Here is a 24691-nt window from a genome sequence, read left to right on the forward strand (position 1 = left end):
CTATATCAATGTATTGTGAAACGCTGTGTTGAAGATGCTGGTGAGGATCAGAGGAGACCCTGTCTCACATCCACATTCACGCTGCGCCGCCGGACCCGGGTTTGTCGTCCGAAGATGCTTCATCTGATTTCACGTCGAAGCTCCTCTGCTGAGCAGCCGCCAAGATACATCCCTTGTGCGATTCCCCCGGGGACAGTGGACCCCTGTGCTGAGGGGACATCCAAGGGGACTGCCACCGCAGCATTATGTCCTCCTTGTTCTCTTAGGACTGAACATGACCCAAGTGTTGAGCTGACTTCTTTAGCGGCGTGGATTTCCCTTGACCTTGCTAACCCTGTGCCTCCTCTCTGGAAGGGTGTGGAAGATCTCCAGGATTTCACAAAGCACATGCATGGGCACATTTTGCTCTTCTGACCCTCTCCTGCATAACTCAGACCCAAACCATTGGCACCATTGGCTTTGGAGAACAAGAATAACAGTCTCCTCTTCCCAGGGTATTTCACGCTTTGGATGAATCAAATCTGTATACACTGAGATGTCCTACTTGCTGCAGGTGCAATGGCATCTGTTTCCTTCCCCGTGCAGATATGTACGGGTCTGATGAAGGGAGAAAGCTCCATATGAAGAACTTTCTCCTATATCCCAGCTCACTACTCCTATAATATTATCACCGAATTAAATCAGACACAGTGACATATGGTCCCCTTAAGCTGCTTATATAAATGTGTCGTTGATGGAATTTTTAGCTTTAGTGTTTAGAGAACTAATTCCTCAGAGTAAAAATAAATAAATAAATAAATAAAAAATGAAGACGCTATTAATATTTTAGCACATTCACCAAAACGTTAGACACACATTACTTCCAGTTGCAGACAACATATCTTGCATTGCCATTTGTTATTTATAAACCACACACGATTAAAACAAACATCTCAGCAGGAGAAAAAAAAAAAAAAAGCCTTTAAAGCTCCCTTCTTACCTAGGAACAGAGTCAATATACCGGCTCCTGAGGTTTTGGTTCATCATTCAACACATGGTATTTTTATTCCTCATGCCTGACAAGGCCCCCTTTTTAAGACTACTGGAAGCAGTATACATGCATTGGTATGGTTTATCATGTATTATAACAGCCAATGCATATGCATGCATCTCCTTCAGCAGGAGCGTAAACGTACAGGGAAACCCCAAGTGTGTCCATTCTTCCATCAGGACCTGAATATTGCAATTTTCAGTATGAGTTTTTGTTTCTTTATTTACATGAAGCATATGCAATTCTTTAAAAGACTTTTTTTTTTCCTCCCAACTCAAATTGAGAATGCAGCCAAGGACAACAATAAATCTAGGGCAGGTTGCAGCTGAAGTCTTCTGATGCAGTGTAAAAGGTTTCTTTCTTAGCCCAAATCGGCAGCGCCTTCATAGACGTAACTCCCAGAGACAGCAAAGGGAGGCTTGTCTGCATGATCAGCCTGACAAGAGGCTTCACTGATCAAGAACTGGGATCTCTTACAACAGAGCAGTGGGATTTATTTGGCTTTAAGTACTAAAAGTACCAAGAGATAAAATAACTTTTTTGTTTGTTTGTTTGTTTTTTTTACCAGGGATCAAAACCTCTTTTACTGAATTCCCCAAATCCTTTAAAATACAAATAAAGCTAAGTAAATGGAAAAAGCCCTGCAAACTTAATGACCTTACAGAACAAAAACGATGCTAAAACTACTTAGTGGCGATTCCATAGCTTTCTACAAATGTCACTCCATTACATTATCTCCGTTTTAGACCTGGAGCCCAAATGAGCTGAGATCAGGTGAAGTACAGCCGGTTTGAAAAACTGGGGCAAGAAAAACCACATCTGCTTTTGTCAAATTAAAAATAAGAATGTTTCAGCTGTCAGGCATCCATTGCCACACATTTACACATTTATACCATCCCTGAAATGACTTTATCATCACGTATGAGTCCATTCGCATTTGCTGCCCTTCTCTATTCATTGCTACCTGCATCATTTACAAGAGGGTTTAAACGACAAGGCACGGCAGTCCAATAACAGGTTAGTCCCCAGCAAGGACTGGCCCCTCTGGCCGTACCCAGGTACCGGACAAAATTTCCAAACACTATGAAAATTTGCAGAAATAGCACTAGGCTGGGCAGGGAGAGGATTATGAGTATTTGCACAAAGATTATACGCCCTCAGCTCATTCCTGCCCTGCAATGTCAGAGATTTGGCTCATCAGGGGAGGGAAGAGGCCCTCTTTTCAGCTGCTGCTAATGCTCTCTCTGCACTCGCATCTAACTTGAACACCGGGCTGGTGCTAAGAGGGGAAATGGGAAAAAATCCAGCATTTCTCACGTGTAGGCCAGCACTGGTAGAGGTGCAGTTAGCAAAGACCCTCATGCGCGCCGCACCCTGGAAAAGGCACTGTCCTTTCCTGTCTAACCCAGGAGCCGAGAGAATAGTACCGCAGCTGCAAGCTGTGTTGGCAAGTGGAGGCTGCTGTAACGAGAGGGCCTGGCTCGCTTTGGCAGATGCTCCCCTCTACCTAAAAGCTCGCCTGGTCTTTTTCTCTACACTTCTCCCTGCCATCGCGGAGCTCCGGTCCGCACCCCCGTTGCCATCGGTGTGAATTTACAAGGACGGGGGCTGCCGCTCCGGGACCCCTCATTTCTCCCACAAGCTGGCACCTCTGGAGACCCACGTAAGGCAAGCCCTCGCGTGGCCTGGTCCTCTGCTGCCCTGCGCACGGCATGCCTGCACCCTGCATAGGCAGGGGGGCGTCTGGGGGCTAACCGCGGCTGACCTGCCTGGAGCCGGCGTGCAGGCGGACGTGGTCGCCGGGCGTTATGGGGCTAGCCCAACCCATCGCACCGAGTCCACCCTCGATGCTTCACCCAAAACATGCACCCGCACCGGCTGGGGTTTCCAAGCAGGGCGGATGTGTCCCCTTCCCCCTCTCCGTCTGGGCCAACTCCTCCACGGAGACACTGCCGTCCCACTTTGAGGCAGCTCCGCCAGGAGTGCGACTGAGCAGGGTGATGTACGTTAACACTGGCTGGATAGACTCATTGAATATTTTATTTTACACAACATAACAACACAGAGTTGTTGTTTCTGTACAGCATTTGCCTAAAAACAAAGGCAACACCATGGTCACTGAAAAGAAATATACAGTCTGATCGGTTTAAAAAATATCATTTTACTGACTGATCCATAAGTGGTCATTTGCTAGTGTGAGGAAACAGCATTTCCTTTATAAAAGGCTCTTTTTTGTTTGCTTGTTTGTTTGCTTTTCTGTGAAAACTCTCTTTTGTTTTCTGCGACTGCAGAACCAGGAAGCCAGTCCTAGAGTAGGGGAAGGCACTGGTGCTGTCTCACGCTTTTCTCCCTTAATCTTTTTTTTTTTATGGTTTTTTATTTAAATCTTTGAATGTTGCCTTCGGTCGTGATATTATTTTAAATTAAATTAAATTAAACTTAAACCTGTGTGCACTGGGTGGCTTATACGAAACCCTGCATGAACAAGCCGTACATCATCGAGACACGAGTGGAATTCCAAATCCCAATTTCCTAGGAGAGAGAGTTCCCAGACAATGTTTGGTGTTTTGTTTCTCATTAAAATAAATAAAAATAAATAAAAAAAAAAACAACCAAAAACAAGCAGGTCACACAGTGCTTTCCAATATCCACTCAGAACTCGAGAAAGTTGCTTTTCCACTATCCACGTCAGACTTGTCTGACTGAATTAGCATCCCATTCATAGACAAGCTCCTTTTAGACCATAATCCACCTGTGTTCTGGGAGTTAACATAACAATGGTATTCCATTAATTCTCCATTCAGAGAGTACCTGCGCTTTGCTCGGGATGTTTCGGCTGGCAAAGTGAGAAACTTACTTGGCTTTGATTGTGCTCTTTTGTACATGGGGGCCCCTTTGACGGCGTCGCGGGGACGGCTAGCTAACTGCAGTGCAGTGGAGTTATTTCTGTTAGTGTTCTGGGACTCGATATTCGTGACAGCTTCGCTCTGTGGCTCGTTGCTTGGCTTTGGCCCTGGCTTTCTCTTCTGCTTTTGGGGGGCAGAAGTGCTGGAAGTCCACGTGTGAGGCAAAGCAGAGGTAGTGGTAGTGGAGTCCTGGCTCGAGCACGTGTCCGACGACTGAGTCACGTTGTCGTTCGGGACTTTGCAGCACTGGACGCTCTCCTCGTGCCCGACGACCTGTTTGGACATGGAATGGGGCATCGCCCCGCTGCAGCCTTGAATCTGAGCCCCGTTGGTCTGGGAGTACACGTTGTTGACGTTGGTCACCTTGTGCTGCCCGTTGTTATTACACACTTTGTACCGGATCATTAGGATGATGATGAAAACCAGCACCGAGGCCACGATAATCCCACCGATAATGATGATCATGGTGCCTCCCAGGAACTGGGACTGCATGAAGTGGCACCGCACATAATCCTGCTCCGTGGTGAACTGTATGCACCCCACGACCCTGGTGGCAGTGAGGGAGGTGATGCCGTCGTCGTAGATTGCCAAGACACACAGGTCGTAGACAGTCCCCGCGGCCAGGTTGTTGACCAGGAAGGTTTTGCTCGTGGGAGGTATCATTCTGCGAGACAAGGGAACGGGTGTTAGCCAACACAATCGCAATCATCTCCCATCCCCATGCTCTGAAGTCGCCGGCCGTGGGATTGCCATCCGAGTTTGACAGCCCTCACCATGTTGTGTTGTGTCAGGGCATACTAACTAAAGGCACTTGCGCCCAACTCAAATGGCCATGGATAGTTTGCAGGGGTGTAGGTTGTAGCCGTGTTGGTCTAAGGACATAGGCAGACAAGGTTTCTTGGGTGAATTTGATATCTTATATTAGACCAACCCAAATGGTTGGAGACCATGGATAGTTTGTGCCTTGACTTAGTAGAGCTGGCACAGCTAATTGCCCCACAGGGCAGGGTGGGGGGGGAGCTCTGGCTTGCAGCCACCATGGGGCAGGGGGCGAATAGAAGAAAAAAAGGAGAAATCACTGGTGACAAATTGGTTTGGAAACATTGCATTAGCCATCTTAAAAACAAATCCACTTAGCACACACAACACGTCTGCACGTGCTGTACCCACAGACTGGGAGAAAGCTGAGGATAGCACTGCAGGGCCTGAGCAGGAACGTATTTGTGGACATCTTCCTCCCCCACTTTCGAAAACAGAAGGTGTTAAAATCCATTTAACTCATCTAACTTTACAATCCTCCTGCTAATCAGATTACCTGAGAGGATTAAGGGTCGGTTTGGATTATCTAAAAATAACGCTATTCACAGTAATTTCCCCATTTGTTAGTGAAAATTGCATTAGTCGTTCACAAGGCTGGCACCATATGCTTTGGAGGGCAGCGCTCTGATCAGCCTAAATGGTATTGTAACCACACCGCAAAACGGACTGAAATGAAACAGTACATTAATAAATCAATAAGCGGTGGCTTGATGGAGCACTAAGTGCAGATAAAGATGCAGATGGATCTGTCTTACCTGTAAACAAGTGAGTCATCGTAAGTGCCATTGTACTGGATCTGGAACATACGTATTCCAGGTATATTTCTTTGAAAATTAAATTTCAGCAGGGCGGTGGACGACGTAGCTTCCGCCACCACCACTTTCTTGTCCTGGCTGCTTTTAGTATCCCCGTTATTACTGCTCGCGTTGGAACCCGACTTGGTGGAAGTCGAGATATCCGAGGAGCCGGGGTCGGGCTCGTGGATGTGGTTTGTACTGTTTAGCAAATGAGGGAGTTTGATGATGTGCAGATCCACCGTTTGCGTGGCTTCTCCTGCCGGGTTGGAAGCTATGCAGGTGAAGGAACCTGTATCCTTGACCGTGGTTATCAATATGTCAAGCGTGCCGTTGTCATACACCAGCGACCTTGTTGCATTTGAAATCAGTTTGCCCTCCGGTGAAATCCAATGGATCGCTGGCTCTGGATCTCCGCGGGCCTTGCAACGCAGGGTGGCCCTTTGGCCCTCGAGCACTCTCAGCTCGTGCGTGTGCCTGGTGATGAGCGGGGGCTCGCACAGGAACTCCTCCTCTGGGATCGACCAAAAGTACCGACCGGAGAGCAGCGGGGGAGAGGCGCACGTCTCTAGGTCGTCTTCTCTGGAAAGGCGCCTCAGCCACAGGAGCTCGCAGTTGCAATGCAAAGGGTTCCCACCAAAGCTCAACGCAAAAGTCGAGGGGCTGATAATTCCTGAGGTTGCTAATACCTGAGCTCTCTGAAAGAGAGGATCAGGCGGCAGCTTCTGCAGTTTGTTCGACGTGACATCTAACCTGGTCATCTTGTGGAGATGGGAGAAAGTCCCCTTAGGAATGTGGTCAATCATATTATGGTCCAGACTGAGCGTGTGCAAGCTAACCATCTTCTCCACAGCATCCCAAGGGATGGTTTCCAGGTTGTTATAGGACAAATCCAGTTCCTCCAGGGCCAAAACATCATCAAACGCTGTGGAAGAAATCAAAGTCAGCTGGTTGTTGTTCAGTATCAAGTGGTGCAGGTTGGAAAGCCCACTAAACATGTCATTGGTGATCTTAGTCAATCGGTTGCTGTTCAAATGCAAAGCCCGCAAATTGCGCAAATCAGCAAACGCATGGGGTGTAATAAAACTTATTGTATTCCTGGACAGCGTCAGGTCCACAAGGCTGGTCATATTGGCAAAATCTTTCCTTTTGATATTTGTAACAAAATTGTCTGCCAGCCGCAGCTCCACAGTCCTTCTGTCGATGTTTGGTGGGACAAATAAAAGCCCTTTCTTGGCACAAAGGGTTGCGAGATTCGGAGACAAGATTTGACAGACACAGCGCTTTGGGCAGATCTGGGCTCTCACTGCTACGCCAATGAACAGCAGATACAAAAGCAGTTTTTCCATTGTAGATCAGGTTTAAAAGCCTGCAAGAGAACAGACAGCACATGGTTACGATCTCCATGCAGAGGCCTGACCCAACGCAGAGCAGCACGCGTGCAGCGGGGAAGCAAGGAAAGGCGGATTCGTGCGGGGTTAAGGCACAGGCCTGGCACTAGGATGACGTGGGTCCCCTTCCCATCTCATTCAGTGGCAAACCCTGTGGATGGGGCTCATCTCGTAAACTGTGGACGTGCAGCGCCTAGCACAGCGAGGCCTCATCTGAGGTTTCCCTGTACTATCCCAGTTCAACAGATGAGGCCAACAGGAGATGGTCAGATTAGGCCGAATAACGTCACTCTTAATTGTTATCTGAATGCATTAGAAGAGCTATGGAAATGCATCAGCCACGGGTTCTCTTAATGGTGGCATTTATAGTTCAGTATCAAAAAGCAGACAGAGGCAGGGTCCCCTAGCAAATATACACTTTGTCCTGTCTCAGAGATGCCCTCTTGACACCGTAACACATGACAAGGCTTTGTGATACTGCTTTGTACTTAACCACTGAGGATGGAAACCAGTCCAGCAAATGGGCTTCCCTGAGCAGCTCCTGCCTTGCAAACGGTGACAAGCTGATAGGTGAGTGTGCATTTCCCTTGGGCACTTACACTCTTTCAGTTATCTCCAGAATCAGCTCACTTGAGTTCACCACAAAATCAGCCAGAATTAAATACATTTTATTTAAATTTCTACCAACATGATGCTTTTGGCTCTGCAAATGAATGGTGGAAAGCAATCACCCTTTTCCCTGACTCCACAGTTAGCAGCGCTGCACCCTTGACTGGGCTATCACAGCCTTTGCCTTGTTCTTCTTCTGCACACACACTGTGGGGGTCTCCTCTCCACTAGCCTGTAAGACAATGGCCACCTAGGCAGGTTAAGTCAGCTAGCAGTGACCCGCTGGGAACTCCAACAGCATCGCGGCGCCCACCCCTACACGTGGAGGGCTGGAGGTGAAGGTTGCATCTCTGCAGCAGCAGGCTCATACTAGCAAGCAGACACTGGGTGCAACATCTACATGTGCTATTAATTTGAAGTAGGCTTACTGCACAGAAAATATATTGTGCAATAATCTTACTCAGGGCATGTCTATGTGTGCTCCCTTTTGGGAGCAGATTTGCTCCCAATGGGAGCTGCCCGGCTAGTGCTCACTGCTAGCTGCCCCACTGCTCAGCTCCCTGATCCTATGGGGATGGGAGCGGGGGGCAGGGACAGGGCGGAGGTGGGAGGGCAGAGAAGGGCCCAGGCCCCACACTGATTGGCTCCTGGCTCCTGGGGGAAGCTGGGAACTGAACAGCACTAGGACCAGGGGGAAGCTGGGAACTAACTAGCACTAGGACCTGCTGGTGCGGCTGACCGGGAGCAAATTTGCTCCCAGTCAGCGTCTACACAAGCCCTACTGTGCAGCAGATACTGTGCACTTAGTTTAGTACAGGTACTAGTGAACTGCAAAGTAAAGTAATTTACTGTGCAGTAGTTTAATAACATGGTTATTTGGTGATGCTTTACTGCGCAGTAAATTAGTCTACTGTGCAGTAAAGTGTCTCATGTAGACACACCCAGTAAAGATGCTAGGTGGATGCATCTCTTGTTCTAGGAGTGAGTGAGATGGAAGGGCCATCGCCCAATCCTTTAACACTCACATTTCTCTCCAAGGCATGTCTGCCCGCTTGAGCTGTAATCCTATATGGGCCCAAGTGCATGAAAACTGCCAAACATGGACCAGACATGGTCCACATGCATGGACCGGAAATACTCAGACACGTTATCCACTCAGAGAAATACACGAGCACAAAGGTATACATTTAATGACCATGAATGCACGTGGTGTTTCATAACTGGAAATGTTATAACATAGAGGAATGTGCCGGCCTGGGAAAAATAACCGGTGTTGCTGTCTGCCAGTCCATTCCAAAACTGGGCAGCAAAATGTCACAGCACTCAATAAATTGCAATGAAAATCAGTGAAAATATCAACCCTCTAAATACTGTTCATCAGACCCACAACTGCAGTGGAAGCTCATTGAAACTGGAGTTGTTCCTGGCCTCTGAGTCAGACCAGCGAGTCTCTCAGAAAAGAAAGAGAAAAGTTTTTACTCCGTACTTGAATAGGACGTGGTCCACACTTGTCAGTACAGAGGATAATCTCAAACAGGGGCTAAAACCCGTGAGAAAACGTGCTCCCGCAGGAGAGTTATTACATGGAGCACGCTGTTTATTTTGTTGAAGTTGAGGGTCAACAGAACCGTTGTCTTTCCCCTCCTTAACGAGATAATATTTATACTTCTACCTAAGCGCAGAGGTTTTCCCTCTAGCACATTCTTTGTAGGCACGATGCCTTTCTAAATATAGACAAACACATCACCCGGGGACAAGAAAATGGTCCCTCATCATTGCATCAATCTTTCGGCCTCTGGTGCTCCCATAACACGCTCAAGAGAATCGGTATTTATCTGACGAGTGGGAAAGGGAATAAAACACAAATTTATTTTCACAACCAGCTGAGAGCATAATCTGCTCCCTGTAGAATCCAATGTTGCACCAATTTGTACTGGGCTCCATCGACGAGGACTGCCCGTTCATGGACTATAAATGCACCGATTAAATTAGTTCCCTTTTCTGCTAGCCTTGAACTCAGGGGAGGCAGATTGTTCTTGTCAGCAACTGTAAAATTTTAGGATAAAACCTTTTGCGCTTCTGTTGAGAATAATTTTAGCATTAATTCCACCAGTAAGCAAAATTCAAGGGTGACGTTTAAAAGAGTTTTGAGAATTAGGCTGCACGCCTTTTATGGCCGTGATATACGCTGGGAAGGTTTTACAATTGAAAATGGAATCAAAGCAGTGAAAACCAGAGATGCTGAACAGTGGTGAAGTACCAAGAAAATAAGCTTTCTTTTACCCGTGACTTAGAAGCTAATTTTGTGCTGCTGTTTGCTCGAGCCTGTTCAGTTCACGTTGTTGATGGGGCGTCTGCATTTATTGCCCATTAAGCCACGTTGCACAGAAACAGACATCAGTACACGTGTGCGTGCTGTCCCCGGCCACGTCACCTGTCGTGCAATCATGTCCACACCCGCTTTAATCAGTGACTCCTGGAACGGGGTCCTAAGAGTTGTGGCCCAGAAAAGGGTCATTTCACTGGCTAAACCAAACCCAAGTGCTTCTCTGCAAACTGACTAGCTGCATCATGTCTGCCTTTATTTAAAAAGCTACCTGCCTTCATTAAGAAGCTACCTGCTTCCCGACAGTCCAGCCTGTGTGCCCACAGCGCACCTCATCACCGACACGCGGGATGGCGAGATCAGTGAGGTGAGGCTGCCGCGAGAGGGGCTGCAAATAATGAGGGGCAGCAGGTCCCCGGAAACATGAAGCGCTTGGGGACCTGGGGTGCACAGGACACGTACCGATGGGGAGGTGGAGATGAGCGGCTGCAGCAGAGCACTGAGGCAATGCTGTTTTCAGTCTAGCTCCCCAATTTGGGCACTGCTGCAATACAAATAAGGGAGAAACACTATTAGGACCAGGGTGGGCTAGGCGTGACTGCACATGGGGCACGCCTGCTCCCCGCCAGAGCCAAAGAGATGGTGCTGGAGGACACAGGACCTCTCCAGCTCTGGGTCTCACACTCCAGGCCGATGAAGGCTGCATCTTCTTGCTACCACATCTGCAGATCGGTCTAGAAGAGCCACACCGAGAGTTTTAAGGAGGATCACGCTGGTTGTAATATAGAAGCAAGCAATGCTTCGACTGAGCCCCTGCCTTTAAGTCATTACTCATGTGTGTTTTAAACCCTGTGCATCTTGCAAGGAATTGCTGGCATTTACCACTGATGAATAATACACATTATTTTAATTAACAGTCACGGCAAAACCCGGATGGGACTCGAAGGCACGGCCTCCTGCTCCTTTCTGCCTGGAGCTGTGTCTGAGCCGAGGTCCTACCACAGTGCAGAGCACACGGGCAGGGTGGGGAAAGGCAATGTTTCTTGACTGCAGGACAAGAAGCAGCATTTTTTTCCAGCAGCTGAAATGAGACAGCCCTTGTTCTACCAGAAATGCTATAATAAAAGGCAAAAAAAGGGAGGTGTCCCAAAATACAGTGGAAATGACTGGAACAGGTGACCTGGCAGGGTAGCCAAGGTTCAGCCCAGACCCTCAGCTCCCCGAAATGAGCCAGCAGCTATCTCTGATGTGTCCAGACCGCTTCTCCCCTCCTCACTTCCGATGATCCACCCCTCGGTGCTGCGTCTGCCACAAAGACGTTACACACACAGCACCATTGCCACGGCACAAGTCTGTTTGGAAAACAACCCAGGGTCTGAGCCAAGCCCAGCCTTTGCTCTCAGCTCTAGAAAAGGGCACTTTCTTCTCAAAAGCGTGGAGACATGTCATTTGCATTGATTAAGAGTCAACAGCACCAAGGATGAGAATCCCCCGTCTGACATACTGGACCCGGTGTTTGCTATTCCAATCAAGAGGATGTGTTCATTATTATTATTATTTTTTATATTAGCCCCAAGCTGACACCTGGTACTTTGAGCCCCTCCATCTGTACAGTACAAGTTGAACCAGAGCTACATTTGCTGCACTTAGTAAAACAGCCCTCCGGGTGAGAAGCCAGCAAAGAGAAACAACTGTCACAAGGCTGCCTTTAATTAGGTGGGTGGAAGAGTTTCCAAGAGTTAGCAGATGAGAGTGGGCCAGTCCCTGTCATCACCCAAGTTCATGCAACATTTATATCTACTACACAGCAACCCTCTCGGAACAAAAAAAACAACCCACTCCATGTCGAAAGCACATTTAGGTGGAAAAGTAGCGAGCTCCAAAGCTGGGGAAGGCCAGAATTCAGATTCCCTGGTCAAAAATGGAGAGGAAGGTCCTGTAGGTATATCCTCACACTCAGGGAAGGGGATCACCACTGCATGGGAGAACAACGTCCAGGCCCTCGAGTGACGCCTCGCTTTGAAGCAAGCACCTCCCTTGAACACCGAAAGGAAGATGTAAAGCAACCACACTACTGCAAAATGCCACTTTCCACCCCTCCCTGCTTGGCCTTGCCAGCACCGCTCTGGACCTGCCTTGCACCACCCAAACTCCTCAGCCTACATCCCGTGCCCGGATCCTCTGCCCAAACAGCTTGCACGTGACCCCTGTGCTGTATGGTGGGAACGGACTTATGTCACCTGCATGCCAAAGGGTCCCTCGAGGTCACGGCTGAGCCCGCAGCATGTAGGCGTAGAGTTGCTTGAGACACGTGTTCCAGGAATTCAACTTCTTTCAACTTCCCCGCTGAACGTGACTTAGTTTGTCCCATAAAATAAATAAAACATCTTAAAAAAAATACGGTTACTGGAAAAGCCAGATTGGCATTTGCCAAAATAGAGTCTTCACCTGCCGAGACGGCGGCACGGAGGCCTCGGCACCCCGGAGGTTAGGCTGGGCCACCGTTTCTGCGCAGATCAAAGGCCCCCCAATAAACAGCCTGCTACAAAATAAATGACTATTCACCGGCCCTAAGGACAGACTGAGGTCATATGAAGAGATAATGAAATTGAAATTACTATCTGGAATTAATCCAGCGGGCAGGGGAATGAAACGTCGGCTACTTCCCAGAGAAACAACTGTCTTTTTCCCTTGCCTTTTGTCAGAACAAATCCATTTTACAGCACTTGATGCAACAGCACCTGATCTGTCTTTGCATTGAGACGTTTCAAACATTTTCCGATTGTGAATCACAACATAAGGTATCAATGGGATGCTGGAGACAGGCATTAATTACAAGACAATTCTCCTTGAACTGGATTCTCCATACGTGGAAGACACTACACAGAACAAGGCATGCAGCGAGGAGGAGGCGCGGCAAACCGCTAGCTCTTGGGTACCAGCTGTTAGCATTGTGTCTGACTCAGATGTAATCTATCAGCACGGAGGTCATGTCAGAAAGCTATTGACTGCCTTTCCTGCCTCTCTCATCCTTAGGAGAAGTTACCATTTCAAGGTCTTCGTGAATGCAGTCGCGTGGGAGAAAAGAATCAACACAAGCCCAGATTATGCCCTCCCTTTGTAGAGAGAGAAAGGCAAACTCTCCGAGGTACCCTGGGGACACTTCTCTCATCCTCCCGGGCCAAGAACACCAGTAAATGGGTGAAGCTAAATAAGGATGTTGTGTAGTGTAAATGGAGCCTGCAGTGCTAAAAATATCCGTCAAGGAAAACCGTAGCAGCCGCACATTAGCACACGTGTAACAGCTTTGCTGACGAGGACATCGGTTTATACTTATGGGTCTCATTTCTCCAGGGAGAAAGCTTCCTGTCCTGGACTCCTGCAGAGCTACCAACTGGCCCGTTGTCCCGTTGAAGCGCGTGTGAAGCGTGCGAGATGCAGTGCGCGAGCAGTTTTTTCCCGGGACAATGCCGCATGCCTCTCTAAGATAGTCGCGGCTCATTCAAGTTCATGGCCAGTCGATCCCGGGACAAATCTGCCTCGCGGACAGCCTGGTGACAGAGGACCAGCGATGCAGCTGCAAGGACGCCGGGTGTACACGGCTGTGCTGCTCCTGTTTTGTCCCGCTTTTGACTCGCACCGTGCAGATAGAGAAGCAGGGCTGGACGGGACCTCCAAAGGTCACCGACTCCAACCCTCTGCCCGAGCCAGGATCATCCCAGTCCAAATCATCCCAGATAAGATAGAACTGTCATACATAGAGTTTCACATCAGGGTTGATGACAAACACCCTAATTACCTAGCAGGGAAGCCACAGCCACCGATGTCCTGCTTCTATAAAAAAGGACTGCCTCAAAGGAGACGTCTTTTGACAGCCCAAACAGTTAAAGCATGGCTCGGGCATCATCTTCTGCTGCAGACACATTGGTTTATTCTGGGCTTGGCTTTCCTCTTTCTGGATAAACGGGGTCTGGGCAGGAGGCAACCACAGGTGTGAGACAGGGGTGCAGCCAAACCCCCAACCCTCTCCAGAGCTGCGGTGCCGGATGGAGCCAGGCCATCAGGAAGGCGCCTCCGTGTGCGAGGCCTCTCCTGCAACAAAGCACCCACACCCCCCTTCGAAAGAACTGAGACGGACTCATTTTTGCTCAAAGTCCCCCTGCTCCCAGGTGCCGAGGCCCAGCCGCAGAGCTGGTGCTCTCTCTTCCTCCCCCCTGACTGCCCTGCGCCGCTGGGTAGGAAGGAAGGGCAGAGGGAGGATGCTCGTGCAGCACCGTGTCCACAGCCTGGCAGGTGGGAGATGCGGGTTGGTGTCCCTTCACCCCGAGCAAGGCCTACGACCTAGACCCCTTGAGCCTGTGCTCTAACCACTAGGCCATTATAAGAAAGATGGGCGGTGGCATCACTACCGATGAAGCAGAACAGCACCGGACGGGGCTTAATCGGTGCCGGGGAGCTGGGTGTCAGGTGCGAAGAGCTGAGCTGCTCAGGTGTGGGCTGGTTTAGCTACATGCAGAAGGCAGGACCGTGCGCCTGTGGGTCTCCCCGCTCACATGCGTCGGCCCCTTGTGAGCTTAGGCATCGCCAGGCTTGGGATGTTCCAGGGTTGTTTTTGGAGCGCAGTCTTGGAATCAGGCACCTACAGTCCTTGTGGGACCTGGCTCCTGCGGTTCATTATGTGGCCATGTTGTGCTCTGCCCCTAAAGAGTGGCAGTGTGAGCACTTTGCACGACCCACAGCTGCAGCACTGTCCTCCCACGAGGCAGGAGCGCCCGTGATTTCCAGCTCAGACCCTGCGTGCCCAGCAAGCCAAGCGGGGGACTGACTTCCTTCCTGGAATGAGAAATAACTGTCTGCCAGGTAAGCTTGGTTGCAATCACCCTGTGTTCATGCAGAGGTTGGATGAGCTGACCCAGAGGTCCCCTCCCACGCTATGAGTCCGTGCTTCTCACACGGTACCTTGTTTTTATTCCACATGCTTTGGTTTGTTTTTTCCAAGAAGAAACATCAGTGCCATATGCGCTGCATGCCTCAGCAGATTAATCACCGATGCGCCGGGTGTTATCAAGGCAAATCATTTAGCAGGGGTTTAATACAGCTCTTTGTGGAGCGCAGTGGGCAGCCGCGCTTGCAGAAGGAGCAAGGAATAAGTCCACCCGTTTTGGACTTTCCTTTGTCACATCCTCCTGCCACCCAGGCAGCCAGATGCATGCAGGGGGCTTTATCTGCCTGGAAATAAGGAAGGACAAGCCGGTATGGGAGGCAGGATAACGAGGCAGACCATCTAATAGGCTGCTGCATTGCTGCAGCTCTCCTGTTTCTCTACCGGTAGCCAGGAACGATTCGCGGCTGAAAGGAACCAGGAAAGCAAAGTCGAATGCAGCCCGTGATACCATCGCTCCTTCCCCTCAGCCACAGCCACATGCACAATCAACATTGCTTTTTTCACTTGCCAAAATAAAGCTCAAAGCAGCGGGGTGAGGATGGAGCATGTGCAGGCACACCGGAGGGCAAAAGCCCACGGCTGGGTTGGGCAGCACCGGGGGTCTGCAAGGCATTCATGACACAGCCCCTGCACCCAGTCTCGAGGTCGAGAGATAGAGGAAAGAAGCCACCTGGGGCGAGGAATGGCATTGCCCGGGTTTACACGGTCCATTAGACAACACAGCAGAAGTGCTTGTCAAGCATGCTCAGAAGCAGGCTTAAGTCCTACCAAAGGCAGTGAGATGGTGGCAGTGCCTTGCTCAGCTGGGCTGCTCGAGCAGATAAGAAGTACTCTGATGTCCAGACACATTTGGGTCTCTGTAGATGTTTCCAGTACCAACTCCCATTCATGCCTGCTAGGACAGGGGCCTAGGGAAGAGATGCCTGGCTGCAGGGACCTGGGCTGAAGCCAGAGAGATTGTGCAGAGCATCAGTCAGGCATCAGCAGCTGTATGCTACCCAGCATCCATCCTTGGAGCAATCCGTGCTTCCCCGGGCACCTGCTCCTTCAGGGACGGATTGGGGCTGGAGTCTGGGGAGGGGCAGGCCAGGAGCCCAGCTGCAGGGGGGGCTGCAAAGAGGATGGAGCTGGGCTGGTCTCGGTGGGGGCAGATGACAGGACAAGGAGCAATGGGCTCCAGCTGCAGCAAGGGATGTTGAGGTTGGATATTAGGAAAAACATTCTCATGAGGAGGGTGGTGAAGCACTGGAGCAGATCACCCAGAGAGGTGGCGCAGTCTCCGTGCTTGGAGGTGTTTAAGGCCCAGCTCGACAAAGCCTTGGCTGGGATGATGCAGTTGGGGCTGGTCCTGCTTGGAGCAGGGGGCTGGACTGGATGTGACTCCTGAGATCCCTTCCAGCCTCCTTGTCTGTGAGTCTATGATACCAGGGGCAGAGATAGCCTCTTCCTGCGAGGGAGCAGCAGAGCTGGGCTCCTCACTGAGGTCCTGCAGCTCACAGCTCACGCCAGCTAGACCTCACGTGCGTGCACCGCCGGAGCCGGAGCAGAACTGAGGGGCGGGCAAAGTACAGGCAGAAGCTACAGCAGCAACACTGCAAGGCAGTTTCAGCTGAATGGCAATATCCTTCCAGTGGAGCGGGGGGCTTTCCTCTGGGGCTGCAGGAGGCTCTTCGCTGCACTGTTTCCCTTGTGTGCAGCTGCCACAGGTGAAGAGAAACTGCGCGGGAACAGGCCTCATAATCCCGCGGCGATGCCTGCGAGGGCCGGGCTGTTTGCAGTGGGAACGGTGCAGCTCTGATGCACGTCCCGGGGCCACAGACCTGAGACCCATCGCAGAGCCTGCTGCAGCTCTTGTGAAGCACCATTTATTTCTGCATGCAAAGCCGTGGTGCTAGGAAGGAGCTGCAAATATAAGTCAGGCGCTGTATTTCCCCCCTATCTCACCCCTCCTTTGACTCCATCCGCTGTCTGGGGGCTGCGGGCTGCACAGGAGCGCGCCCCGGGACGGTGCAGCAGTGCACAAAGGCAGCAGAGATTTCGGGAGAAGCACACTCTTGGCAACCTGGGCAGAGATTTTTGCTGTGTCAGGAGACTCCACAAATTGGGTTTTATGATGAATGGTCTAGCAACTGCACACAGAAAGTGGGTCGCTCACATTCGCTTTCTCCACCGCCAATTAAAATGCACAGGGAAGGAGGGCAGTGCAGTGATTTCCACGCGCTGGGTGGATGCTGTAAAAGGGGTGGTGGCCGGGTTTCGTCTCTCGGGGCCTGCCCGTCCCCTACCCCTTGTCCAGACGATTCAGTTTGGGGAAGCGCTGCGGGCGAGCTCCATGAGCCAGGAAGAGCCTCAGCAGCATTTTAGGGCAGAGCAGTAGCCGACAGCTGGCGGCTGTAACGAATGCAGGAGCACTTAATGCCTGCCCTGTCGTTACCTACTCGGAAATGACCCTGCCGCTGTTGTGTAACAGGAGTGTGGATCTTAATTGGGACAGTGGAAAGCTAGATGCTAACTCAGGAGCTGCTCCACAGGCCTCCCCGGGCAGGCTGCAGCGAACTAGACCGCACAGGGTGACAGCAGCCGTGGAAGGCGTCTCCCCCACCTTCGAGACCGGTTTCCAGTCCCTTGACACGGCCAGCTCAGCCTTCGCAGGTTCCCGTGTGCAAGGCACGGCCTTGGGAGCTGTCACAGCCCAAACTTAGTGTTTTCATCTCATGAAAAATTGCCTCGCAAGATCAAAACCCAGCTCAGAGCTGGCAGGAAAATGGATATCGGGAACATTTTTGCAACTCTTGCCCTTCATGCACATCTTTGTGTTGATGTTTTCCAACTTCCCCACCAGATTTAATCCCAGGCTTGTTTTTTCCATAGACTTTCCTATGATGCATCTTTGCTGAAAATGCTCTCTCAGCTTCCTCTCTCTGTCTCCCCTCCTCAGCCACAAGCAGTCAGCCCTCACGCTAATCACGGCTCTGGGGATTCACAACCAATCTCATTGCTCTTGAAAGCAATGAGAACGGCCCCAGACAACAGGCTGGGTGAGAATCGCAGACAACGAGGGTGGGAAGGGATCTCAGGAGGTCACATCTAGTGCAACCCCCTGCTCAAAGCAGGACCAGCCCCAACTACATCGTCCCAGCCAAAATCTCCAGTCTCTTTGCAGCATCTTCTCCGCCCTCACCCTGCCTGTCGCTTCCTGCTTCACTTCCTTGTACAAGTGCCTCTGGGATATACGCCGGTGGCAGGGGTGGGACGATCTCCATGCATCCTGGTGCAGGAAGGCTCTGGTACTCCCCTGCCTCTACCTCGCTGATGCCAGGTATGTCAACAGTCTTGGATAGCTCAAGCGACACACCTGCGATGCCGACACTCCCACTGTGCGCTCACAGAGCTTTTGTGCACCTAAAGTATATGGGGAGCTTTGCAATTGCAGTGTGCGAGTATGATACGGTTCAGTTACATTCACACCCGAACCCCAATGCACACCCAAACCTCAATGCACACCCACTTCACTCTGCAAGAAGTTCCCCCTGCTGATGTGCCCCCAACCGTGAACTGCTCCACAAGAAGATACACAGAGGGGTTAGCAAGCATTGTCCTGTGGTCTTAACCCCCATGTCTCTTCTCCTCCATTTGCTCTTGTCCTTCCTACAGCCTAAGCTCTGGGGAGCATGGGATCTCTTCTGTCAGTGCTATGCACATCCAGGGTACTGCTTCACAAGCAGGCATTAATGATGGCACCCGCATGAAAAAGCACAAGAGTAACACACCTGGTATACCTGAAGCTAAAAACCTTGCAAATGGGGCACATGATTTGAATAGCATTCTTTACTTTAAGCAGCTGCTAAGAGCAAGAGCCATGTGAAATGCTGCACTGACACATTTACGTTAAAATTAACAAATATATCTGGGACCAAAAGGTGTGCTTGGCGCTTTGATTCCCAAGTGCAGCACATTGTGTTCAAAACCTTTTCTTCTCATCTGCGCTCTAAGCCTCTCCCTGCAGGGCTGTCACCAGGGAGCTGCTTGGGATTCTCCATCTCAGGTGCTTACTGATTTCCTAAACTGCACTTTGAAGTGAAAATCAGCTTTTCTAAAGGTTTATCTAAGCTTCACTAAAAAGGCAGGCCGGACTCCTCCAGGGCATTATGCTGGGTTATTAGGATGCAACTTGTTAAAGAGCTGGCAGCCCTGCCAGGGAACGCTTCTGGATCATTTTCCTGGCAAATAAACCACCAGCTCTGCTGCAATTCAGACGGGACTGGGCTCTGTCCGGGCACAGGAAGAGCCAGACTCAGAAAAGTAAATAAAAGTGGAGAGCAATGCTGTAAGTCAACGACAACACGAAGAGAATGAAAAGTAAGGCAATGATTTACTTTACAAAGATCAAGGCAGTGATTCCTCCCCTCTATTCAGCACTGGGGAGGCCACATCTGGAGTCCTGTGTCCAGCTGTGGGCCCCCACTACAGAAAGGATGTGGACACGTTGAAGAGAGTCCAGCAGAGAGGATGGAAAATGGTTGGGAGACAGGACTTGCGAGGAGAGGAGGAGGGAACTGGACTGATTTAGTCTGCAGAAGAGAAGACCGAGGGGGATCGAATAGCAGCCTTCACCTCCCTGCAGGGGGGCTGCAACGAGGATGGAGCTGGGCTGGTCTCAGTGGGGGCAGATGATAGAAGGAGCAATGGGCTCCAGCTGCAGCAAAGGAAGTTGATATTAGGAAAAGCTCTCTCACTAGGAGGGTGGTGAAGCACTACAACAGGCTACCCACAGAAATTGTGGACTCTTCATGCCTGGAGGCATTTAAGACCTGGCTACTGAAAGCCTTGGCTAGGATGATGTAGTTGGGGCTGGTCCTGCTTTGAGCAGGGGGATGGACTAGATGAGATTGGTTGGTCCCTTCCAACCCACATTTTCTATGCTTTTGTGGTTTTGGAAGGGGCTGAAACACCTCTGCTTCAGGGCCACAGCCAACCTGTGCCTACAGGGGCCTACAGGACACTTTCCTGGGGCATGCCTCTTCCTATCACGGCCACTGCGAGGGTTTTGTGCACTGCTCCCGATGACACTGCTTGTAGCGGCCACCCTTGGAGGCAGAACACTGGTGCGAATGAGCTCCCGGTATGATCCAGCTCGGGGATGCCACATCCTTGGGCACTACCAACAGACAGGTACTGGAGAGCGATGCAGTACCCAGAAGCCTGGAGATTCAACAAGAAAGGGGGTAACCTTCCTACTACAGATGTTGAACAGCAGCCCAGCACATGCAAACACTCAACAGTGCCCTGCTGCACTGGACAGTCGCTCCCATGGCCTGCCCTTATCTCCGCTGACACTGATAGCCCGCTTCGTTGGTTCAGAAGCCAAGGGAGCTGGCCTACTGCTTTCCTTGGACTTGCTGTAGCTTTATGATAAGACCGAGATCCCCTCTGTGGTGCCATGGCTGGCTGCAGTCCTCAGGGACAGAAGCCACTGATGCATTAGCCTGTCTCCGTACATTCAGGTTGCATTTTCAGTGACCAAGAGAGGAAGGGTAGCAATCAGTGGCTTCTCAATTCTTGATGAAGGGACCCAAGGGGGTGCAGATCCAGGGGGTGCAGTGATGCAGCTGCACCCCCATTTGATTTCTGGCTTATGCAAGCTTTAAAGCCAAATGCCTGGCAGTGACAGCAGCATTTCCAGTCAGGCAGCCGCGAGGGAGTTGCTTGCCTTCATGGCTCATTGTCATGTACCTGATCCCTCCTAAACTCCCCCTGCCACAGGTGTCAATGGCCCTGCCTCATTCTTTCCATGATCTTAATGTTTTACTAATCAAACTATTCTCTCTTCTGCAACGCTGCTGTCTGCTAGCTGCTCCTGGTAAGGTCGAACCTATTTTGCAAGCCTGCAGATTATTGTTAACTCTTGCTAAAAAAACATGAATTTAGGTGTGGAAACCTTTTACACAAGTGAACATTAACTCTGGATGGAAATAACTTCCTGTGAAGCATTGGATATACTGTCAAGAAGTTCAAGAGGGCCTGCATTTGTTTCATGAATCTCAAAGAGCTGCACATTTCATTCTAATGACTATAGCACTAAAGAAACAACACATTTTGATTATTTTTGCCTAGTTTGTTGTGTGTTTTTTTAATACGTAAAGATGGTATAGAAAGTTAATGCATGTTATAATAAAGTTACATTTATTTTGCTTCGATCTTAAACAAAATAATACAGTCCTAGGCCCCTAGCCTATTAGTACAGCTTCTAGTTTCTTTTTACCTGGATAAAAATGGGTGTTGTGTTATATGTGATGATGCACCATACCATCTGCACCCCCCTTTCAAAATCTTAGATCCGCCCATAGATGGACCTGGCCTGCAAACCCACAAATATTTTATTTTCTTCTATTTTATTTTATTAAAGTCCTCTAATTAAATGATGCTCACGGTTGCAGACGGCTGCTAGCAAATTTCAAGCCACATAAACATATCGCACATTTTTCACATGGAGCTGCTCAAGTGTCGCATACGTTTTCATTTACAAATGTGCAGCCAGCGTTATGATTATGTACTTGCTCTCGCAGAATGAGCCTTTCAATTTATTTTCTTATTACTTTTAATGGAACAGTAGGTTTTGCTCACTTTGTAGGCTTTATTGTTTCAACTCATGTAGCCTATCTAAAACTAATTTAGATGTTTCACTTAAACATTAGAGTTCTCCACGTTTAAGGGCAATCACGAGGAAATGACTTATGAGGGTACATGGCCATGGAAAAAGCTATTTCACTGCACAGAGATACAGCTATGCGTTTCATCCCAAGGAAAATGCAGGCTTGAATAGGATGAGGATGAAATGTGGAAAAGCACAGACTGCACCTATGTTGGCCCAGGGGCTCACACCTGGCTGAACAGTCGAGTTTGAGGCTGATGCACTGATTTTTCCGAGCCTGGCATGGTTTTGGCTCTAGACAGGTGAGTGGTGTTGCTCTCCACAACAGCAATCTCACCTGACTGCTTTGGATTGAGAGGACACAGGCTCCATCGGACTTAATTCTTGCGGGGATGCATCTATGGCACATACAGCTGCTCAGCCCCGGGACTTTCCCTTGCAACGACTACAGGGGGCAATATCGATTGCCTTGCGAGGGTCCAGCTAGATCACCTCGACTGTTTCTTCTCTGTGCATGAGGCCTATTAGTTGCCACAGAACTAAGCGATGTTGGTTTGACCTGACTAGTCTTGGCAGAATTCAATTTTTATTTTTTTTAAATAATTTTGACAGAGAGCAATGCTTATTGTTGAGCATTTACTTAGATTTTTATGTAATTTTCAGGATTGCACAAAAGTAGCAGTGGTGGGGATACTATTCTTATAGTGCAGTTTAACCATCCGCTACAACAAATATTCGGAGCAGCTGAGCTCCCTGTTTTGCTTGGCCGCGTCTTCTTCCTGTGTCCCGGTCCCCTGGGCCTTCTGGGGGTTGTGGTCCAGACTAGGGTCAGCGCACATCGGTAGGACTGCTCCCCGTCACCACGCACTCCATCAGCCGTAACTTTTTCTTATGTCCCACTTCTATATATTTTCATTATTAACAATGGAAATACGTTCACAAACTGATGAAAAAGTGAGGTGAAATCGATGTTGACCAGTAAAAATCGGATCCTGCCACGTCTAGACACAACGTGTCCTGGGCAAGTCCAGTTCTTGACTTCCGCCATCCTGCTGCTCGATGGGGAAGGGCGCTGGCTCACCGCGGTCACCGCGGGAGGACTTGGCTGCCCGCCGAGGTGCCAGCCGCTTCACATCGGCGCACAAAGGCCGGCTATAAAATGCCGTGTTGCCGTACATATTTTCCAGGCATGTTAAGGCGTGAACTAGGCCCGAGTGTATCCCAGTCCAAGCCTGCATTCTCAGGCATGAATTTAATGGAAGTGTTGCTTAAAAAACACCCGCTTCAAACCTTCACACCCCAGGGCTGCAAGGCACAGAACCGGCATCTGCAATAACACGCCAAGGCTGCAGGCTAAAAACAGGGAGAGGCGGGCATGGCCACCGCAAGGGCAGAGAAGAAACTGGTCAGTATAAGCTGAGAAGATGCAAGGAAGAGGCAAAACACCCCCTTGTTCTCAGCAACTGCCCCCGAGGAGGAGATGGCTTCCTGCTCCCAAACTCTCAGTTTGACTCTAACCATAAAAGCAAAACCTTCTAGCCAGGACTTAGGCAGCTGAATAAAAGGAGTGCTCTGTATTGGATTGTACTAATAGCAGCCTATTAATTATTAAAATTGCTTCCCTACGTTTCTCAGCTGTCAGTCTCTCCTGGAGATGGCGGAGCGGCATGAAGCCATTACGTGCCAGCGCAGAAGGGTTTGCGGTGCTATGGCAGTTGACTTCGGCTTTCACAGTTCATCTGCTTCGGGAAGAACTCAATTTCCCTAATTTATTTGTAATCCTCAATGCAATTTGCAAGTTTAAGCTCCTGCTACTGGCACGTATTTTGTCTGCTAATTTTTCCTGCAACCCAAAACATCGCAGCATCCACTAGGCCTTTCATTTCCAGACTTTAACCAGATGAAGGACAAGCCACCTATGCAGCCTGGAGGCACCAACAAGACTGCAACGTACTGCTGCCCAGTAGCCCCTCTCAGAGCCGCAGTCTTGGGCTCCCAGCCTTGCCGCCCCTTCCCTTTGCTATTTTCCCAATCCAGCTACCTCTCTTCTGCATTGCAGGGCAGATAAAGATGAAATGAATGCCAATGGCTTTAATTCAGAACCTGCTCCTGGACTGGTGTCTCTGGCGATTTGGGGGACTGATCACTGCAGTGCATACACTTGGGTAGTTTCAAGCACACCGGAGGACTCAGTGAGGGACAGTGTGCTTGGATCACATCATCATAGGACAGTCACGTTGCAAGGGACCTCACAAGGTCATCTAGTCTAGCCCCCTACACAAGGCAGGATCATCCCTGACTGCACCAGCCCAGCCAAGTGTCTGTCCAACCTGCTCTTGAAAGTTTCCAAGGATGGAGGTTCGACCACATCCAGCACCACGGATACCTGGAGAGCAGTGCCCAGCCCCAGGCTCGGATCTGACAGAGTGAGGAAGGGATAGGAGACCCCTGCTCCCACCTCCAGCTCTGCAGTGGGACTTTGCTGCAAGTTGCATTTGCAGCAAGCCATTTCAGAGCTCTGCGGGCCCAAGGCACAATGGGAACAGAGCAGGGTTAGAGACACACATGGCCGGGATGGTTTAGTCCAAGGTCATCCTAATTTGAGCAAGGGCTGGGCTAGAGTGACCTCATGAGCTCTTTTCCAGCCCAACTTTCCTGGGATGCTAAGGGAGCCCTAAATGCATGCCACCGCAGAAACTCGGGCACTCCCAGCACCACGTGCTCCCTGCAGCAGGAGGAGCACATGCAGCAAACTTTATCCACCATCCTTCCCTTGCACAGGCTCTCTTCTTTCATCTGACCTTCCTTGCTGGCCCTGGAAGACCAGCCTGGATCATGCCAAGGGACCATGAGCACAATGCCCTGGTCATCCAGCCTAACCCTAACCCTATTACCCATTACCACATATCACACCACATTGTACACACCTCATCCACCCCACAGCAAGCCCACCCACCAAGGGGCTTGCCATGGTCCTTGCCAGCTCCATCCTCCACGCTCTGCCCTTGGCTCGATGCTATGAAAACACCTGGAGCTCCCTCCCTGACTTGAGAGAGGCAGGGCAGGGTCTTCTCACCGCCTTGCAGGAGAGGGGAGGAGAGATTTAAATCACTATATTGCACAAAGCTGGTGGGACTCATGCTCGAATGCAACAACAACATGAACGGTCTTTTTACCTCCGCTGCTCTTGTGCAAATCACACACACCTGCCTTTGCGGA

At 50.1% G+C, this 24691-nt stretch overlaps 1 protein-coding gene across 2 annotated transcripts in view; it reads right to left on the reverse strand.

Moving 5' to 3' along the window:
• LRFN5 (leucine rich repeat and fibronectin type III domain containing 5) overlaps positions 1–24691 on the reverse strand; it is a 102012-nt gene that overhangs the window by 6513 nt on the left and 70808 nt on the right. Inside the window, exons 2-3 of one of the 2 annotated variants that reach the window (XM_059723435.1) lie at positions 5511–6918; positions 3888–4600 (exon numbers count right to left, since the gene is read on the reverse strand). In XM_059723435.1, coding sequence (XP_059579418.1) covers positions 3888–4600; positions 5511–6898 — 2101 coding nt within the window. In that variant the 5' untranslated portion in view covers positions 6899–6918. Of the gene's footprint in view, positions 1–3052; positions 4601–5510; positions 6919–24691 lie in introns of those variants that run through there. The other variant, XM_059723434.1, reaches the window with a different exon arrangement.

This window comes from Alligator mississippiensis, chromosome 2 (genome assembly GCF_030867095.1).
Source record: "Alligator mississippiensis isolate rAllMis1 chromosome 2, rAllMis1, whole genome shotgun sequence".
Classification (NCBI taxonomy): domain Eukaryota; kingdom Metazoa; phylum Chordata; order Crocodylia; family Alligatoridae; genus Alligator; species Alligator mississippiensis.